The sequence below is a fragment of the Palaemon carinicauda genome, chromosome 4 (assembly GCF_036898095.1).
Source record: "Palaemon carinicauda isolate YSFRI2023 chromosome 4, ASM3689809v2, whole genome shotgun sequence".
Taxonomy (NCBI): domain Eukaryota; kingdom Metazoa; phylum Arthropoda; class Malacostraca; order Decapoda; family Palaemonidae; genus Palaemon; species Palaemon carinicauda.
The window spans coordinates 164792592-164810566 of record NC_090728.1 but is presented as its reverse complement, the minus strand read 5'-3'; the positions used below and the strand labels follow the sequence as shown (position 1 = coordinate 164810566).

Here is a 17975-nt window from a genome sequence, read left to right as displayed (position 1 = left end):
GGAACCTCTCCAAATCGGTTCCTCTACAATTCCCACCTCCACAAGAGACATTCCATACAGCCGCGCCTCTAAGTGGATGGGGGGATTACTCCGAACTGCAGATGTTTCAGAGGTCTTGGTCACCCCCATGAAACAGACCCATATCAATGTTCTTGAAGGCATGGCAGTGTTCTTGATCCTGAAGAGACTCTCTCCTCCGAGGTCGAGCCACATCAGAGTAGTGTCAGCCAGCACAGACGTAGTACACTGCGTCAACAGGGGAGGATCCAAGTCACCCAACCTGAATCGGATCCTGGTCGCTATCTACGCCTGGCCAACAGAAAAGAACTGGATCCTGTCAGTAACTCACCTTGCGGGAGTCCAGAATGTGAGAGAGAACTCACTAGCCAGGACGAAACCACTGGAGTCAGAATGGTCTCTAGACATAATTTCATTCCGGTGGATACTCAGGAACCATTAGAAGAAGGTTTACCTATTTCCCCCAGTGAATCTTCTAATGAGACTTTTACACAAACTACGTTCCTTCCCGGGGGGCAGTGGATTTAGTACCACCTCACTGGCCAAGAACAGTTGGTTTCCTCTCCTCCTCGAGTTGAAACTCCGTCCCTTCCAGATTCCGTTCCCCAAACTGACTCAAGTAATCTAAACTCACTGTGTCAGATTTCTCAAGGATAGCCAAAACTCTGACTTTGTGGACTACAGGAAGTTTGCAGCTCATAGAGACGCGAACATTGAACCGGAAATCGATCTCTTCATCGAATCAGACAAAAGGGACTCGACAATTCGCCAATATGATTTGGCTGTTAACAACTAGCAGATTCCCTAAGAGTTCAGACCATACTCGTATGGCTCCGAATATAGACATCTCTTTCTTGAGGTTCTTATTTGGCAAAGGCCTAACAGTTAGAACTATAACCACCATCAAGTCAGATTTGGAGAAGATCTTCCTTTTTGGGTTTAACATTAACCTAGCTGATTCCTATTTCTCATCTATTCCAAAAACATGTGCTAGGCTTTGACCTTCGGTTCGGCCACGAAAGGACTCTGGTCTACGAACGGTGTCCTCAAAACTTGCGCCAGACACGGACAATGAATCTTGCTCTTATCACTCTTCTTAGGAAGACTTTATTTCTAACGGCTTTGGCCTCAGGTGATAGAATATCAGAACTAGCAGCTCTCTCACGAACCCAGAAAACATAGATTTCCTCCCTTCAGCCGAAATACTCCTTTCTCCAGACAATGCTTTCCTAGCTAAAAAATGAGGATCCGCAAAATAGGTGCTCCCCTCGGAAGATTATTCTTCTTCCCCAGGATCTTTTCTCTGTGTCCAGTCACTACTCTCAAGGCCTTTTTAGCTAGAACTGCCACCCCGCTCATCTGGACCCTTGGTTATCAGGGAACAAGGAGGTACTATTTCCATTCCCGGTATCAGGCAACAAATCCTCTACTTCTTTAAACATACTAATCTGGAATTATTTCCCCAGGCTCATGATATACGGACAGTAGATACCTCCATCAATTACTTCCAGAACAAGGACTTTGATGATTTTAAAAAATATACGGGTTGGAAATCCCCTATGGTTGTCAAACGCCACTATCTAATGATCTTACAGGCCCTTAAATACCCGATGATGGCAGCGGGGAGCCTTTTCCCTCCCCATTAATCTCTACTTCTTCCTTTCTTCCATCTCTTCTCTTCTCCCTCCTACCCGCCACTCACACCACGTCGCCACTCTCCTGGGTAGTTCGTTAGCCTTATGATATTTGCCATGTTTAATTCCTATGATTTAACTGTTATTGTAGTTACGGTTCCTTTAAGGTTTAGATATGCTTAGACATGTAAGGTTTGATGCCTTTTGCGATTCGACACTCGGTTGATTCCTTGTCGTCTTAGTTATTTAGCCTTACGCTCCCTATGTCATTTGGCTAGTTGGTAATTGGACGTTTCTTACATTATTATATTATATTGTCGTACATGGTGATTGTATTCTCCGCATTATGTTATTACTTTTTTGGGCTTGGAAGGCATTCTCTGGTACTTTTTCACCGGCCGTCACAGATCGACCCAGAAAAGGGGTTTTGACGAAGGAAAAATCTATTTCTGGGGAGAGACCTGTGACGCCCGGTGAAACCCTTCCCGGTTATTTGTGCACGGACCCACCCTTTCTTTGCCAAGCCATATGTTCTTGCAGAAGGATGACCTGGAGAGCGCGAGTAGTGGGTGTCGGTGGAGTAGTCCAACTGTATTCTCTAGGGCCTGTCACGGCCCTCCCCTTTGTTGAAGAGATTATCTAAATGGAAGACAGCCTGTGAATAGTGGTTTACACACGCCCTTGTTTAATACACGACACCAACAAGGTGTTCGCGCGAGGGTTGTAACCTCTGCATTCCATGCTTTTATCTTTCTCTAGTATATTTTGAAGATTTATTTTAGAAAAGTGTAAAGAAGGACCCTTTTTCACCGGGTGTCACAGGTCTCTCCCCAGAAATAGATTTTTCCTTCGTCAAAATCCCTTTTTTGCATAGTTTTGATAATTTTTTGAGAAACTTCAGGCATTTTCCTAGAGAATGAGACCAACCTTACCTCTCTATGACGGAAATTAAGGCTGTTAGAGCAATTTTTAAAAAATGTACTGCAAAATATGCTTGAAAAAAAAATAACCCCCGGGGTAAAAGGGTTTATAATAATAATGAATCCTACCTCCATCAGTATGTGGGAGTTATAAATATGAACATCAAGGAAGGTTCATGAAAACATATTGAGTTTTAATAGAATTTATTTCTATACTCGCCTAATGTTCGTACACATGCCCACCCTTCTTCCCTCTGACTTGTGATGTCAGGAGGGCATGGAGTAGTTTCAACTTGAAAACTGAAATAACAAAGTATTTTCTTGCCATTAACCGCTAGTGTCACATGGTTTTACTAGTGGCAATTGTCTTTTTTGAAAGGAAAGAAGATGGAAATTTTTATAAATTTTAGGGGTAAATGTTTAAAAGCAGAGCTTTTGGAGAGGAAACAATATGAGTATGAAATTCTTATTTTTCAATATTAAACTTACCCGATGATCATATAGCTGTCAGCTCTGCTGCCCGACAGAAAAAACCTACGGGCGGAATACGCCAGCGATCGCTATACAGGTGGGGGTGTACATCAACAGCGCCATCTGTCAAGTAGGTACTCAAGTACTCGATGTCAACATAGAACCAATTTTCTCTCTGTCGTGCCACTGGCAAGACCTACTAAATACGCCGTCCCTAACTGGATTTGTTTTCATAACGATTTGGTGGAGTACACTATTCCAGTTTTGAGCTTTCGCTATGCAGGGGTTTTTTCTTCATTTCAGAACTTGTCCTCGTTTTGGATAGATTTAATTATGGTGACGAAGAGAGTATGGACTCTCTTTCACTTTTAAATGGCCGACCCTTCCCTTAGACGGAAGTGTGTTTAGGTTTTTGGTAATTTTGCTTAACACGTTATAGATCTATTTATTTTATATCTCTCCGCCTTTATAGGCCTCTTCGATTAACTTTCCATTTATTATAAACTTATAAAAAATAAATTTTTATGTTTGTTTATATGCGACCTTTCCTAAGTAGGCGGTCCTAACTTGGAACCGAAGTTAATTAACATTGAGCCCGTTATATCGTATTTAACCTTTAAAGAATTTAATGCTTTTTTAATTTTAATGTTTTATGAAAGAATTTCTTTGATAGTCTCGTACTGTTTTCAAAGATGAACTAACGTTTAGTTTTTTAGTCTACACAGTTGTTGACGTTCAGAACGTTCAACATGCGCTCTATCGTTACGATAGAGAGAGAGTGTATCACGGTTTCACTTTGCAGTAAGAGTAAACCGATTCTAGCGTTTCGTTCATTCTTTCTTAGCTTAAATGGTTTAAATTCTAAATTAAAGGAACTTTTTATTTGGAAAACCTTTCAGTTTTTTCCTTTAGCAATTAACATGTTTTAACGATATATAATTGGGCTCTTCTCTCAGGTGCGAAATCAAGAGAGAAGAGAGAGAGAGATAGAGACGGAGGGAGAGAGAGGAGAATAAACGTTTCGTTCAAGCGGGTAACGTTGTTCTCGTTTTTTTTTACTCTCCTCCCTAGTCGCTGTAGGGGAAGAAGGTAAAACGTTTCTAGGGTTTTATTCTTCTTCCCAGGCTTTGTGCGGTGAGAGATTGTAAACGTAGTTTATTTGATCTAGTGTTTAGTCTCTTTTCCAGCCACTGAATTCTTTATCTTTATTTATGTTTTTCTGTTGCATTGTAAGACTGTTTTCGCAATTACTACCTTTTAATGAAGGATAGGATTGCGTGTTTCAGGTAGAAATCAGTTAAAGTTTCGATTTCAGTGAAATAAGTGCAAAACAGAAAATCAAAAGTGATAAAGTGATATGCACAAAGTGTTACAGTGTTGCGTCCGAGGGTTCGTCTGTTCGTGCCAGTCGTTCACCTAGTCCGGGACCTCTTACAAGCTCCCAAGCCCAGGGGAGAAGTAATGTCGAACGACTTATGGGTTCCACAGGCCTTGATCAACGAACAGACGTTTTTTCCCTCCGTGGTTTCGGGCGTATCTACACACGTTAGCCGACGTGAGATCGCCCCACCCACACAAAGACGAGAGAGCCCATTTATTCCTCGTCTGCGGAAGAGGTTTCTCGTAAGAAACCATGGACCACATCTTGCAGCTTTTAAGTGCAAGTCGGTCCCTTCCGCGCAAGTCCAACGGCCTAGGTGTAGCCACTGGGTCAGTTCGGACTCGCTGCAGTCATCCGACGACTGCACACCTCCCAAGAGAGGCAAGGTGGTACCGCAACAGGCAGTAACTCCGTCTGTTGCCGCACCAGCTTTTTTAGACCGTCAGTCACAACGGACAGTAGCTCCGTCTGTTGCCGTTTTTTTGTAGACCCTAAGTGGTCTTTACTGCAGTCTATGCAGACTCAGTTAGCTGCGGTTATGCAGGAGTTTCGTGCGGAGAAGGTTGACACTGCTCTCGTTAGCCTACAACCTGCCACGGTTGTGCGCCCAGCTCACGCTGAGGCTGCCTGCTCCCACACTCCGGCTGCGGAGAGCTCCACCTCCGATGCGCAATCGACCCTGCCAGACGCATGTTAACGTTAGCCGACGTGCGGCACCCTCCGTTAACATGCGTGAGCTACCGCATCAGCAGTGGGAAGGTGGAGTCAAGCTGCCGTGTTTTGACGCGATGCGTTAGTTTCCGCAACCCACGGCAGTCCCCACCACGCACCACCACTCCGCTTTGGTTGTTGCCTGCTCCCACACTCCGACTGCGGAGAAGGTTGACGATGCACCCGTTTGCCTACAACCTGCCACGGTTGTGCGCCCAGCATGGCTGCCTGCTCCCACACTCTTGTTGTGAGAGCTCCTCCACCCATGCGCAGTCGACCCTGCCAGACGCATGCTGACTCCCACAGACACACGGAGCACTCCGTTGCCGTGCGTGAGCTACCACAAGCTGCCGTGTTTTGACACGGTGTGTCAGCCTCCGCAACCCACTGTGCTTACCGCCACTCGCCCGCAGCAGACTAGTCAGTCAGGAGTTGAGGCTTCCCCACACAGCTTTGGTTGTTGCCAGCTCACAGACTTTCAAGCAGTTACATGACGTTGCCTTCTGGTCTGCTACTAATGCACCAGTGCTGTATGTCCTCACGCACCCGTTGTGGTTGACAGTTCAGTTTTTGACAGTTTCACAGACTGTCAAGCAGTTACATAACGTTGCCTTCTGGTCTGCTGCTTATGCACCAGTGAGACCCTCACTGAGATAACCTAGCTTTTCTCGGACATGGTTCCTGTAGATGAGAAAGTGCTGTTCTTCCTCCTTCTGATATTCCTTTGAGGACTCTGTCATTTGGAGAGGAGCCTTAAGCTGCTTAGCCTCCTATGGACTTTAATTAAAGCATAACAAGGCTTCCAGGGATGGTAAATGGTTCCGCTTCAGTCGCTAACCCCGTCTGTTGCCACACCTGCTCCCATAGACCCTATGGGCTTTGTTGCAAGACATGCAGTCCAAGCTTGTGTCCTTGATTGAGGATTTTTTACGGAGAAGAACCTTCTAGCCAACAACCTTCCTACCGGTTGGTTGTACGCCCTGTTGACGCTGAGGTATCCTACTCACGTCCGCCAGTTGAGGTGGTTCCTCCACCGGTGCGACCCAGTGTGGGTTGCCAGTCGCACGTTGACATTAAGCGACTCTCGGAGGTGGTTGTGGACGTTCAGTGTGTCACTAGGAAGACGTTCAACAACCAGCAGAGGTGACTTGTTGTGACGCAGTGCGGCAACCTCAGCAACCCGGTAGGGGGTTGACTGCACAACCCAGACAGTCTAGACAGTTTCGGGTTGACGCTGTACTTCCTCGCGTCCCCATGGTTGACAGTTCACAGACTGTGCAGCAGTACCATGATCTTGTGTCCGGCTCCGTCACGCATCCACCAGTGCGACCGGATTCAGCGAGTCAGACGTTGCCCACTCCGTTGCCGTTTCCTCATCAGTTTCGGATGAGGAACCCTCTGATGAGGACATTGCTGAATAAGACGATCAACCCCCAGCCCTGCTATCCATCCAGAAGATGCTGAAGAAGGAACACTGCCCTGTCAGGCTGTGGATGAGTCTGGTTAGGACACTGTCATCCGTGGTTCAATTTGTGTCACTTGGAAGACTACACCTCCGTCCTCTTCTGTATCATCTAGCTTTTCACTGGAAAAGGACAAGACGCTAGAAGCGGTCTCGATCCCGGTTTCCGGAAAGATAAAGTCTGGTCTGACTTGGTGAAAGGACTTTATCAACCTTTGAAAGGGTCTTCCCCTGACTGTTCAGACTCCCAACCATGTTTCTCTTCTCGGACGCATCGGACGTAGGCTGGGGTGTGACATTAGGCGGTAGGGAATGCTCGGGATTATGGAACTCGAGTCAAAGGACAATGCATTTCAACTGCAAGAAGCTTCTGGCAGTACGTCTGACCTGGAAAAGCTTCAGGTCTCTCCTTCAAGGCAAAGTGGTGGAGGTGAACACGGACAACACCCTGCTTTGACGTACATCTCCAAGCAAGGAGGGACCTACTCTCTGACATGGTACGAGTTCGCAAGAGACCTCCTCTCCTGTTCAACAGGTCTAGACTTTTCACTAGTAACGAGGTTCATCCAAGGCAACTTGAATGTCATAGCAGATTGTCTCAGTAGGAAGGGACAAATAATTCCAACATATTGGACCCTCCACAAGGATGTGTGCAAGAGACTTTGGGCCACCTGGGGCCAGCCAACCATAGATCTCTTCGCAACCTCGATGACCAAGAGGCTCCCAATACTTTGCTCACCTATCCCGGACCCAGCAGTAGTTCATATAGATGCCTTTCTACTAGATTGGTCACATCTAGATCTATATGCATTCCCTCCGTTCCAGATTGTCAACAAGGTACTGCAGAAGTTCGCCTCTCACGAAGGAACAAAGTTGACGCTAGTTGCTTCCCTCTGGCCCGCGAGAGAATAACTCACCGAGGTACTTCGATGGCTAGTAGACGTTCCCAGAACACTTCCCCTGAGGGTGGACCTGCTACGTCTGCCACGCGTAAAGAAGGTACTCCAAGGCCTCCACGCTCTTCGTCTGACTGCCTTCAGACTATCGAAAGACACTCGAGAACCAGAGGTTTTTCGAAGGAGGCAACCAGAGCGATTGCTAGAGCAAGGAGAACATCCACCCTTAGAGTCTACCAATCGAAGTGGGAAATCTTCCGAAACTGGTGCAAGTCAGTATCCGTATCCTCGACCAGTACCTCTGTAACTCAAATAGCTGACTTCCTCTTATATCTGAGGAAAGAACGATCTCTTTCAGCTCCCACTATCAAGGGTTACAGAAGCATGTTGGCATCAGTCTTCCGTCACAGAGGCTTAGATCTTTCCAACAATAAAGATCTACAGGACCTCCTTAAGTCTTTTGGGACCACGAAGGAGCGTCGTTTGGTTACACCTGGTTGGAATTTAGACGTGGTTCTAAGATTCCTTATGTCAGACAGGTTCGAACCGCTTCAATCAGCCTCCCTGAAAGATCTCACCTTTAAGACTCTTTTCCTGATATGCTTAACCACAGCTAAAAGAGTCAGTGAGATTCATGCCTTCAGCAAGAACATCGGATTCTCATCCGAAACGGCTACATGTTCTACAACTTGGTTTTCTAGCCAAACACGAGCTGCCTTCTCGGCCTTGACCAATATCGTTCGATATTCCAAACTTATCGTATGGTTGGAAATGAACTAGAAAGAGTATTATGTCCTGTAAGAGCTCTTAAGTTCTATTTTAAAAACCTTTACGAGGCCCATCTGAAGCTTTATGGTGTTCAGTTAAGAATTCATCTTTGCCTATGTCAGAGAATTCTTTATCCTATTTTATCAGACTGTTAATACGAGAAGCTCATTCCCTTCTGAATGAGGAAGACCAAGCTTGGCTGAAGGTAAGGACACACGAAGTTAGAGCTGTCGCAACTTCTGTGGCCTTTAAACAAAATAGATCTCTGCAAAGTATATTCGACGTAACCTATTGGAAAAGCAAATCAGTGTTCGCGTCTTTTATCTTAAGAATGTCCAGTCTCTTTACGAGAACTGCTACACTCTGGGACCATTCGTAGCAACGAGTGCAGTAGTGGTGGGGGCTCCACCACTACAATTCCCTAATTCCAGAACCTTTTTAATCTTTCTCTTGAAATATTTTTGGGTTGTCCGGAAGGCTAAGAAGCCTTTCGCATCCTACTTGATTTGGCGGGTGGTCAAAATCATTTCTTGAGAAGCGCCTAGATTAGAGGTTTTGATGAGGACCTTTAGTATGGGTTGCAACCCTTCATACTTCAGCTCCTAGGAGTCGCTCAGCATCCTATGAGGATCGCGAGGCTCAGTAAGGAAGACGTACTTAAAAAGGCAGAGTAATTGTTCAAGTCGTCTTCTTTACCAGGTACTTATTTATTTTATGCTTGTTATTTTGAATAACTGCTAAAATGAAATACGGAATACTTAGCTCATAATAATGTCAACTTGTAATGCTGGTCTCTACCCACCCCCCTGGGTGTGAATCAGCTATATGATCATCGGGTAAGTTTAATATTGAAAAATGTTATTTTCCTTAGTAAAATAAATTTTTGAATATACTTACCCGATGATCATAAATTTAAGGACCCACCCTTCCTCCCCAATAGAGACCCAGTGGACAGAGGAGAAAATTGGTTCTATGTTGACATCGAGTACTTGAGTACCTACTTGACAGATGGCGCTGTTGATGTACACCCCCACCTGTATAGCGATCGCTGGCGTATTCCGCCCGTAGGTTTTTTCTGTCGGGCAGCAGAGCTGACAGCTATATGATCATCGGGTAAGTATATTCAAAAATTTATCTTACTAAGGAAAATAACATATTTTGCATCAGGTACAGTATAGACAGCAGGAAATTCAAGCTAACCTAGAGTTACGCCCTTTTATTATTATTATTACTAGCCAAGCTACAACCCTAGTTGGAAAAGCAAGATGCTATAAGCCCAAGGGCTCCAATAGGGAAAAATAGCCCAGTGAGGAAATAAGGAAATAAATAAATGATGTGAATAAATTAACAAAATCACTTTATGACATTAAGTTCCTCCTTAGGGTCAGGCCTATGTATCCAGTAAACCAGCTTAATCTAAAACTAACCATGAGCTTCAAAAGGTAATTTGTGGAATAAGTTTGTGAACTGCTTACATTGTATCAGGAGGAAGTGAGGTAAAGTGTAAGTTTCCACCAAGGAATAGCGTCAAGTCCTTTGCTTTTCATCATAGTTGTGAAGGAAGAAGCAAATAAAACCAGAATGGGAACTACCATTCATGCATACTATTCTATTAACAACAGATTCAGAGAAAGATGTTCCAGAAATACAAAATTCTTAATTGATTGAAGATATGAATTGAAAGGAGGGGGTTGAAAATTAATGTTAAGGTCAATAAAATATTTACCGACTAGAATAGAGGCAAAGGGGAAAATAGTACAGTAATTAAAGTCCAATGTGTATATTGGGGGGGAGGGGTTTGGATGGAGCACTCTAGAATGTAAAAGTGTTACAAGAGATGCTCTGGGCTGCCATATATAGATGGAGCGAATTATTTTTGATGCAGAAAATATTCAAGAACTAGTAATGGAGAAGAGACAACTGATGAGTTTCATGGTTTGGTGAAAGGGCAGGTCTTAGAAGGGGTAGATTCTGTTACCCTGTTACATACTGGATTGTGAGGAAGGTACTTCAGAGGATGTAAAAAAAAAGTAACAACACCCATGATGAAGTGGAAAGCAAAGATCTAGGCTAATGTAAGATATTTGCATGTCATAGTAAATATCCTTAAAGTTTTTTAGTTTATGCATAAGGCTTTCACTTCTGTACTTTGTATAGTTGGGAGACAGGAGCTTGCAAAGAAAATTTAGATTTTTAAGATGGGTAAGTATTGAATGCCAAGACTTAAGGCTGGAGTTCCGTGGGAATATCTCATTGTAAATATGAAGAATTTATGTTAAAGCAATTCTGGCATCGATAATTTAATTATTTTCAACACTAATATCTTTTCTTGAGATGATTGGTATAAAATCCTTATCCAAATCTACCTGAAATTAATGATTAAATATTATCCGATGACTATTGTTAGTCTAAGGATATCTTTACGGTGCCACACAAGTGTTGCAGGTAAGGAAGGAAGGAGCACCTAGTCCCTAGGTAAGGTTAGGTTAGACATCTTCCTTATTTTACTCGTTCCTAAATACCATGATTTCCCATTGTGGAACCCCATCATTATTTTTTATGAGGGTCCAGTATCTTTGAAATTATTCCTTTGCAACAAAATTAAAGGAAAAATTCATACAAAATGCACTGTTTTATAGTAGGAAGAATATTATAGCTTATCTGAAATCCAATGTTGGTTGAAACTAATTCTACCAAATTTTTGTAGAAGTGCCCACTGACCTAAAAACATGATCACATAGGCAGTTAGTGCCATTAGTGTCATTACTAAAGGGCCTTTCCAGTATTCTTTTGACCCCCTGTTTGCACTTGCTCTGTATCCTCCTTCTTTGCATCCACCCCCGCTTTTCTGCCATTTTGCTGTCCAACTTCATTCAACCTTCAGTGGAACAGCAAAATTTTTCCCACCAGTGCAATTGGTCTCTTTCCCCAAAGGTCCCAACACTAGCATGTAATGCCCAAATTCATAAGTGAACCAGAAATTAAACTGCACAAAGACAATGGAGTGAAGAAATTACTCAAAAATATTAATGTTGGAAATGATGATGACAATATTATAAGGGAGAACCACAGTAAGATTTGTTTAGTACTGTACAGATATTAAATTGGTATTTAGACTTGATCAACCATGCAAACAGATCTGGTATTGGGGCTGTAGTATGAAAGCAATTTGTTTTTATTAATTGCTGTAAAGTAGTTCAATAAGTATAGTGATATTGCTTGATTTACTTGGGCCTTAACAAGGGGATTTGCATTTTGATAGTAATTGAAAATAAAAAGAAAATTATAAAGCAATAATCATGACTAGGATACTGCTGAAAACTCTTAGATGTATCCTCACCAAAGATATTCACTCTTAAAAGTACCTTTATGTGTAGGTTTTATTCGATTATCAGAAGCAGTCTTCAAAAGATTTCACTTATTACAGACATTTTATATTTTTAGCTATGCCTTTGTGGTGATCATTTGTGAATATTTATTTTTGTTCTAATGATCAGGGAGAAGATGAGACTCGCCTCCAATTACAGGCAGTAACCGATGCATTACACCAGGTGATGAGTGCTGGTGGACAAACTGTACGTGTTTCTGGCCAACAGGTAGGTGTTGTGTTTACCTTTGTATTTATCAATTTATGACATATTTGCCACTGATAAAGGATTTATTGGTGATATTCATTGAAGTTTAATGCTGTAATGTTATGTTATTAAAACTGTCTTTCTTAATTTTAGTTGGAAGTCGTCAACAATAAGGAAGCAGATGAACCTCTTCAGCACTTGGAACTTGCATCTGGAGAAGGATGTATTGCAACATCTAATCAGGTAAATAGTAAGATATGTAGTGATATAATGATATAAACTGCATGTTGTGTTAGTAAGGATTCTTCTCTTGATTGTGTTTGTTTTATTGTAAAAAGTATAAACTCTCCGAGTTTGTTTTTAGGATCACTCATAGGTAAGCTGGAAAAATGATCTATTTGGTCTTATATTTTAATGAATATCAAGATATGTCTGTCTCCTATCATTATAAAAGCATAAAAGCTTGTAAGTTTTCAAGAACCAAAAGGTTAAAGTTCTTTCAAGAGGACTGAGGATTGGTCAAATTTGCCTCGTACAAAAATGAATTTCAGATAATAGCAGTGCACTAGCACATTTTACAGATTGCTGTTGATTAAGAATTTTCTTCAGTGCTATTCAAAATTTGGTAATTAGCCTTAGAAATTCCATTTCAGTGGTAAATATAAAGTGATACCTCTTGACACGAAAATTCTGCTTACGAAATTGTCACACTCCGAAAAGAGATGCGAAGAATTTTACGACTGATTTTAAAATTCGCTCGCAGCCAACCCATAAACTCACCACTATCCTCCTGTGCTCCCATTAGTTATCTCACTACTTAGATGTTAGTTACCACCATAAGATCCTGCTCTCCTATTGGCCAGCATCCACTGTACAGTACTGTATCCCATCATGCATCCACGCATTGGTGTTCCTCAGCCACTTCGTTTCGGCCGTGGTATTGTATGCATTGACTTTGTGTTTGTGATTTTGCTTTTGTGTTGCAATATTACCTTACTTTATTTGTCATGGGTCCCAAGAAAGTTGCTGATGTGCAGGGAAAGAAGAGGATGATGCTTTCTATAGAGACAAAGATGGAAATAATCAAGACATACGAGGCTGGCATGCTGTTAAGTGTGATCGCGAAGGAATATGGCTGAAACCCGTCTACGATAGGAACAATACTGAAATAGAAGGAAGCCATCAAAGAAGCGACACCTTCTAAGGGCGTAACTTTTCTCCAGCAAGAGGAGCCACGTCCATTATGAGATGGAGAGACTGCTGTTTGTTTGGATTAAGGACAAGGAAAATGCTGGAGACACGATCACCGAAACGATAATCTGCTAGAAGGCCAGCATCCTTTTCGGTGATCTTGTGCATGCTCAGACCAAAGCCGACACTGAAGAAGGGACATCGAAGTAGGCACCCCCAGAGTTCAAGGCTTCTTAGAAGGCTGCAAGCTCGGACACAAAAGCATCCGAAGCCTTTGTTAGGACGTTCGACGAGTAGACTGTCCGGGAGGACTAGAGTCCCCAGCAAATCTTCAACGGCAACAAAACTGGGCTTTTCGGGAAGAAAATGCCTCTTCGGATGTTCTTCACGGAAGAAGAAAAGAAGCTACCTGGGCATAAGCCTATTGAGGACAGGCTTATCCTTGCATTCTGTGCAAATGCCAGTGGGGATTGTAAGGTGAAACCACTGGTGGTGTATCACTCCGAGACTCCTCGAGCCTTCAAAGCCCACGAAGTGATGAAGGTGAAGCTTCAGGTGTTGTGGAGGGCTAATGTAAAAGCCTGGGTAACAAGAACCTTGTTCACCGAGTGGGTAAACCTTTGCTTCGGCCCGACTGTGAAAAAATATTTAGAAGAGAAGTGCCTCCCCCTGAAATGCCTGCTGGTGTTTGACAATCCCTCTGCTCACCCTCATGGCCTTGAGGAAGATATCCTAGCTGAGTATATGTTCCTCAAGGTTCTCTATCTTAGGCCTAACACCACCTCTCTCCTCCAGCCCATGAACCAGCAAGTGAATTCAAACTTCAAGAAACTCTTTACAAAATATCTTCGAGATGTTTCTAAGTCACTGAGAGCACAAACCTCACCCTTCGTGAATTTAGAAAGGAGCATTTTGATATTGTGATATGCCTCAAAATCATCAGTACAGCTTTGCAGGAGGTTTCGAGGCGCACCTTGAACCCTGCGTGGAAGAAGCTGTGGCCTGATGCTGTCTCTGCACAATATTTTGAGGGCTCCAATGCAGACCAAGTTGAAGCCGAAGCCGAAGCCGATTCTGAGAATGTTGACTATCCTAAACTTGTCTCTCAGTCTGAGGTTGCCGAGATTGTTACACTCTGGACGTCTATGGATCTGGAAGTTGATGATACTGACATCGATGAGCTTATCGAGGAGTACCAAGAGGAAATTACAACGGATAACCTAAAGGAGTTGGAGGCCATGCAGCCAAAAAACGTTTGGGAACAGTTCTCTAGCAGGGGGGGGGGGGGGGGGCGGTAACCCTATTACCACGGCAGAAATTAAGGAGGCTCTAGCTTGCTACCATGAAATGGCGGCTTTTGTCGAAAAGAGACAACCAGAAAAAATTGTCACAGGTCGTGCGCGTGAATATGTAAATGACTTTTGCCTTAGTCATCTCAGGAACATCTTAAGAAGCTGGAAGAAACAAGCTTCCTTGGGTGGTTTTTTTAAAAAGAGGCCTTTGGTACTAGCAGGCCAAGAAGAAGATTAAAGTGATAAAAAAACGAAAGAAAAGTGTTAGTGGTGAAGAAAATACGTAGTGTAATTAAATTTAGAAAATACGAAACGTAAAGTAAAAAAGACACATTAGAAAGGCAAAAAAGAAAATTTTATTTCAAGATTATCGTAAAGTTAAGTTTTAATATATCCTGCCATTTGTTAGTCAGTTTCCTAAAATCAAGTGTTAATGTTTTCTGCCTTTTATTAAGCTGTTTAGTAAAGTTAAGTGTTTGTTTTCTGCCATTTCTTTATGTTTTCTGCAATTTATCATCCTCCCTACCAACTCGCCATGTCGCTTTCAGACATTGCCTCACTCCTAAGGTAAGGTTCCGTATTTTTGTTTCTGTATTTTTACTGTTTGCTCTAATTATACATTTCTTTTACAGGTTACCAATAGTTAATTTATTATTGAATGATTCAAATGATTGTGCAGAACTGTACAGTACTGTTTAGTGGAGTGTATCCTTGAAATCGTTTTATGTGATGCTTTTGTAAGGCCTGGAATGAATTAGGCTATTTACATGTAAAAGACGACTCACAACACGAAAAAATTACGGTACAAAAGCCACAATGGAACCAATTAATTACATGCTGTGAGTTATCTACATATAATTGGTAATTGCAATTATATTTATTATATCTATGAACCTCCCCTGATGTTCATATTTCATCTTCAGAAGCAAATTTTATCTATATTTATACAAAACTTAAAACAAAATTTCCCATTTTTATGTTCAATAGACAGATGCCTTTGGTAAAGTAATGAGACACACTAGACTAAAATGGTAGCCTGGTTCCTTATATCCCACCACTCGCAATCTCTTTTTTCATTTTTGGATGGTGTTTCATATATGATTCTCTTAGTTCTTTAATGTTGTTGGTGATTTTTCAGCTAAAGTTGGTTAGTTTCATAATTATTTTGGATGTCATTGCCTTTCGGTCATATGCAAGCTCAGCCACTAGCTTATCATGGACTAATGTTTGCAGAATAAATGTGAACACTACTTTTATTACTGATATGAGTCTTATGAAGAAGAAGAAGAAAATAGTAGGATTATTTCTATTCAGTGACAGAAGTATAGAAAAGAAAAGAAATTTTATATCAGTTGTGCAGATGTGGAGAAAAATATAAATATGAAAAAAAAAGAAATACAACGAAAATATATCGCAAGTACACTAAAGAGTTGATGGGAGAAGTACAAGAGGAAGGCCAAGGTTTGGGTGGATGGATGGTGTGAAGAAAGCTCTGGGTGATAGGAGGATAGATGTGAGAGAGGCAAAAGAGCGTGCGAGAAATAGGAATGAATGGCGAGCGATTGTGACGCAGTTCCGGTAGGCCCTGCTGCTTCCTCCGGTGCCTTAGATGACCGCGGAGGTAGCAGCAGTAGGGGACTCAGCAGTATGAAGCTTCATCTGTGGTGGAAATGTGGGAGGTTGGGCTGTGGCACCCTAGCAGTACCAGCTGAACTCGGCTGAGTCCCTGGTTAGGCTGGAGGAACGTAGAGAGTAGAGGTCCCCTTTTTTGTTTTGTTTCTTGTTGTTGTTGTCGCCTTTAGTATATGGATGGACACTAAAGGCGCCATTGCAAAGGCTTTGCCTCGAATCCAAACCTGAAGCTGAGCAAATGCGAAGCAGCTCCTGTATCAGTTATAAACAACTGGATGGAAGTTCGTTATGTTTTGGTTTATCCTTTACCGAGTGATGAGGAGGATGGAAGGTCTGGTGCTGTTTTTTCATCGAGTAATTGGAGGCAGCTGCTTCAAAAACTGTATACCTATCAATTCTCTCATTTTGATGTGAATAGAATTGTTAATTTGTTATCTCAAAAAAAAAAAAAAAAGGCTGGTAATTTTAGACTCGTGTAGTCTTGAAAGCTTCTATACCTCAGACATTTGGATTTGTTTAAGACTTGATTAGCTACCCAGTCTTTCTCAAGTGTCAATTCAATTAGTTGCTTTGAACCCATCATTACTGCTAATAAACAAAAAACTTTATATGCAGGAATTGCAAGTTGGTTTACTAAAGTACTGTATACTGTTTGTGGGTAATAATGTAAGAAATGTTTTTGAAATACATCTCTTTGCTGTTTCTATGATGGATCTTATTTTTAAGGGTTACTTTTTGCAGTGAAGGCTAGGGTAGTTGATTATAGAGGAAATTATGATGGTAATACCACTCCAGCCTTAGTCATTGCAACAGCCAAGCAAATTTAGTGTTGTTAGTGATATATAGAGTTAAATGTCATTCATTACTTTAGTGGAATCTCAGGAACCGATAAGTTTTTGATTTAGGGTAATATTTTACCCTATCAGTTCTAATGCAACATCCATTAAGGATTCTGATGGAACATGGCCTCTCCATCCTCCTATGTTCGAGATCCTCTGGTAGAACCTTCAATTCTTTATTGTACTTTAGACCCTTGTATAACTTTTACACTCCCACATTTCTAGCCGCTTTTTTAGACGCCTGTAATTTTCGAGGCAGAAGATCAAGATGGTAATCTGAATCCTGATATACCTCCTCTCACTAAAGTAAGTGCCTCTAAACAGCTGGTTATCCCTTATATGCTGAGATGGTATTCAGGATATTTTATTACTCTTCTCGATGAAATCAGCAATCTTTACAACTCGTATCATTATTTGGCTGGCATGGGAAATAGTATACTGTAATTTCTTTTGGCTAAAAGTTTTCCTTTTGAATTATTCTGTAAGGCTGTGCGACTCGCGACCTCTGATTAGAATTTTGGAAATTCGGGGCTATTGTAATTTTTGGATAGGAGAACATCTGTATTTCATGTTTCAAATAGTTTTTAATAAAAAAAATCTTTATTGCTAGAATACCCTTTTAATATTTTCCAAGATCTCTAACAGCACAATATATTCTGCCCTAATGGGCTATAATGCTTAAATAAAAGGTATAAATATTGCAGAACAGCTATCATATGTACAGTATAGATATCAGTTATCAATGAAAATCTTTAGTTGCTTTCCTTATTAGTAATAGGGCTTACAATGGGTAACCACGCCTACCACCCCTACCAAGATGATGGGGGATCAAGCGGCTTGTGTTGTTTTGTTCATTTAGCCAATTTTTGCATCACACGCTAATGTTACTTTCGAGAGCTTTAGCACACCATCATCATCATCATCATATCTTATGTTTGTACTGGATCCATTGTGTGGCAGCTTTGTTAGCATCCAGTTGGTTTTGATCTGTACGGACGAGTCCTTGTTGACAATCATGTAGGATATGATCCATTGTTTGCATTGGATGGCCACATGAGCACTTACTGTGCGTGAGAGTCCCCATTTATATTTGTTGCTCCCAGTCTTGGCTACTCTGATTTTTGTTTTAGTTGATATCACCCAGTTTTCTGGGAAGGTTCATTCTACTTTGAAGTTGCTCATTTG

General features: G+C 41.8%; 1 protein-coding gene across 5 annotated transcripts in view; it reads left to right on the top strand.

Moving 5' to 3' along the window:
- LOC137640148 (UDP-N-acetylglucosamine transferase subunit ALG13-like) overlaps positions 1-17975 on the top strand; it is a 210799-nt gene that overhangs the window by 128492 nt on the left and 64332 nt on the right. For all 5 annotated transcript variants that reach the window (XM_068372647.1, XM_068372645.1, XM_068372646.1 and 2 more), the window contains 2 exons: positions 11759-11857; positions 11990-12079. In XM_068372647.1, the coding sequence (XP_068228748.1) occupies positions 11759-11857; positions 11990-12079 (189 nt within the window). The remainder of the gene's footprint in view (positions 1-11758; positions 11858-11989; positions 12080-17975) is intronic.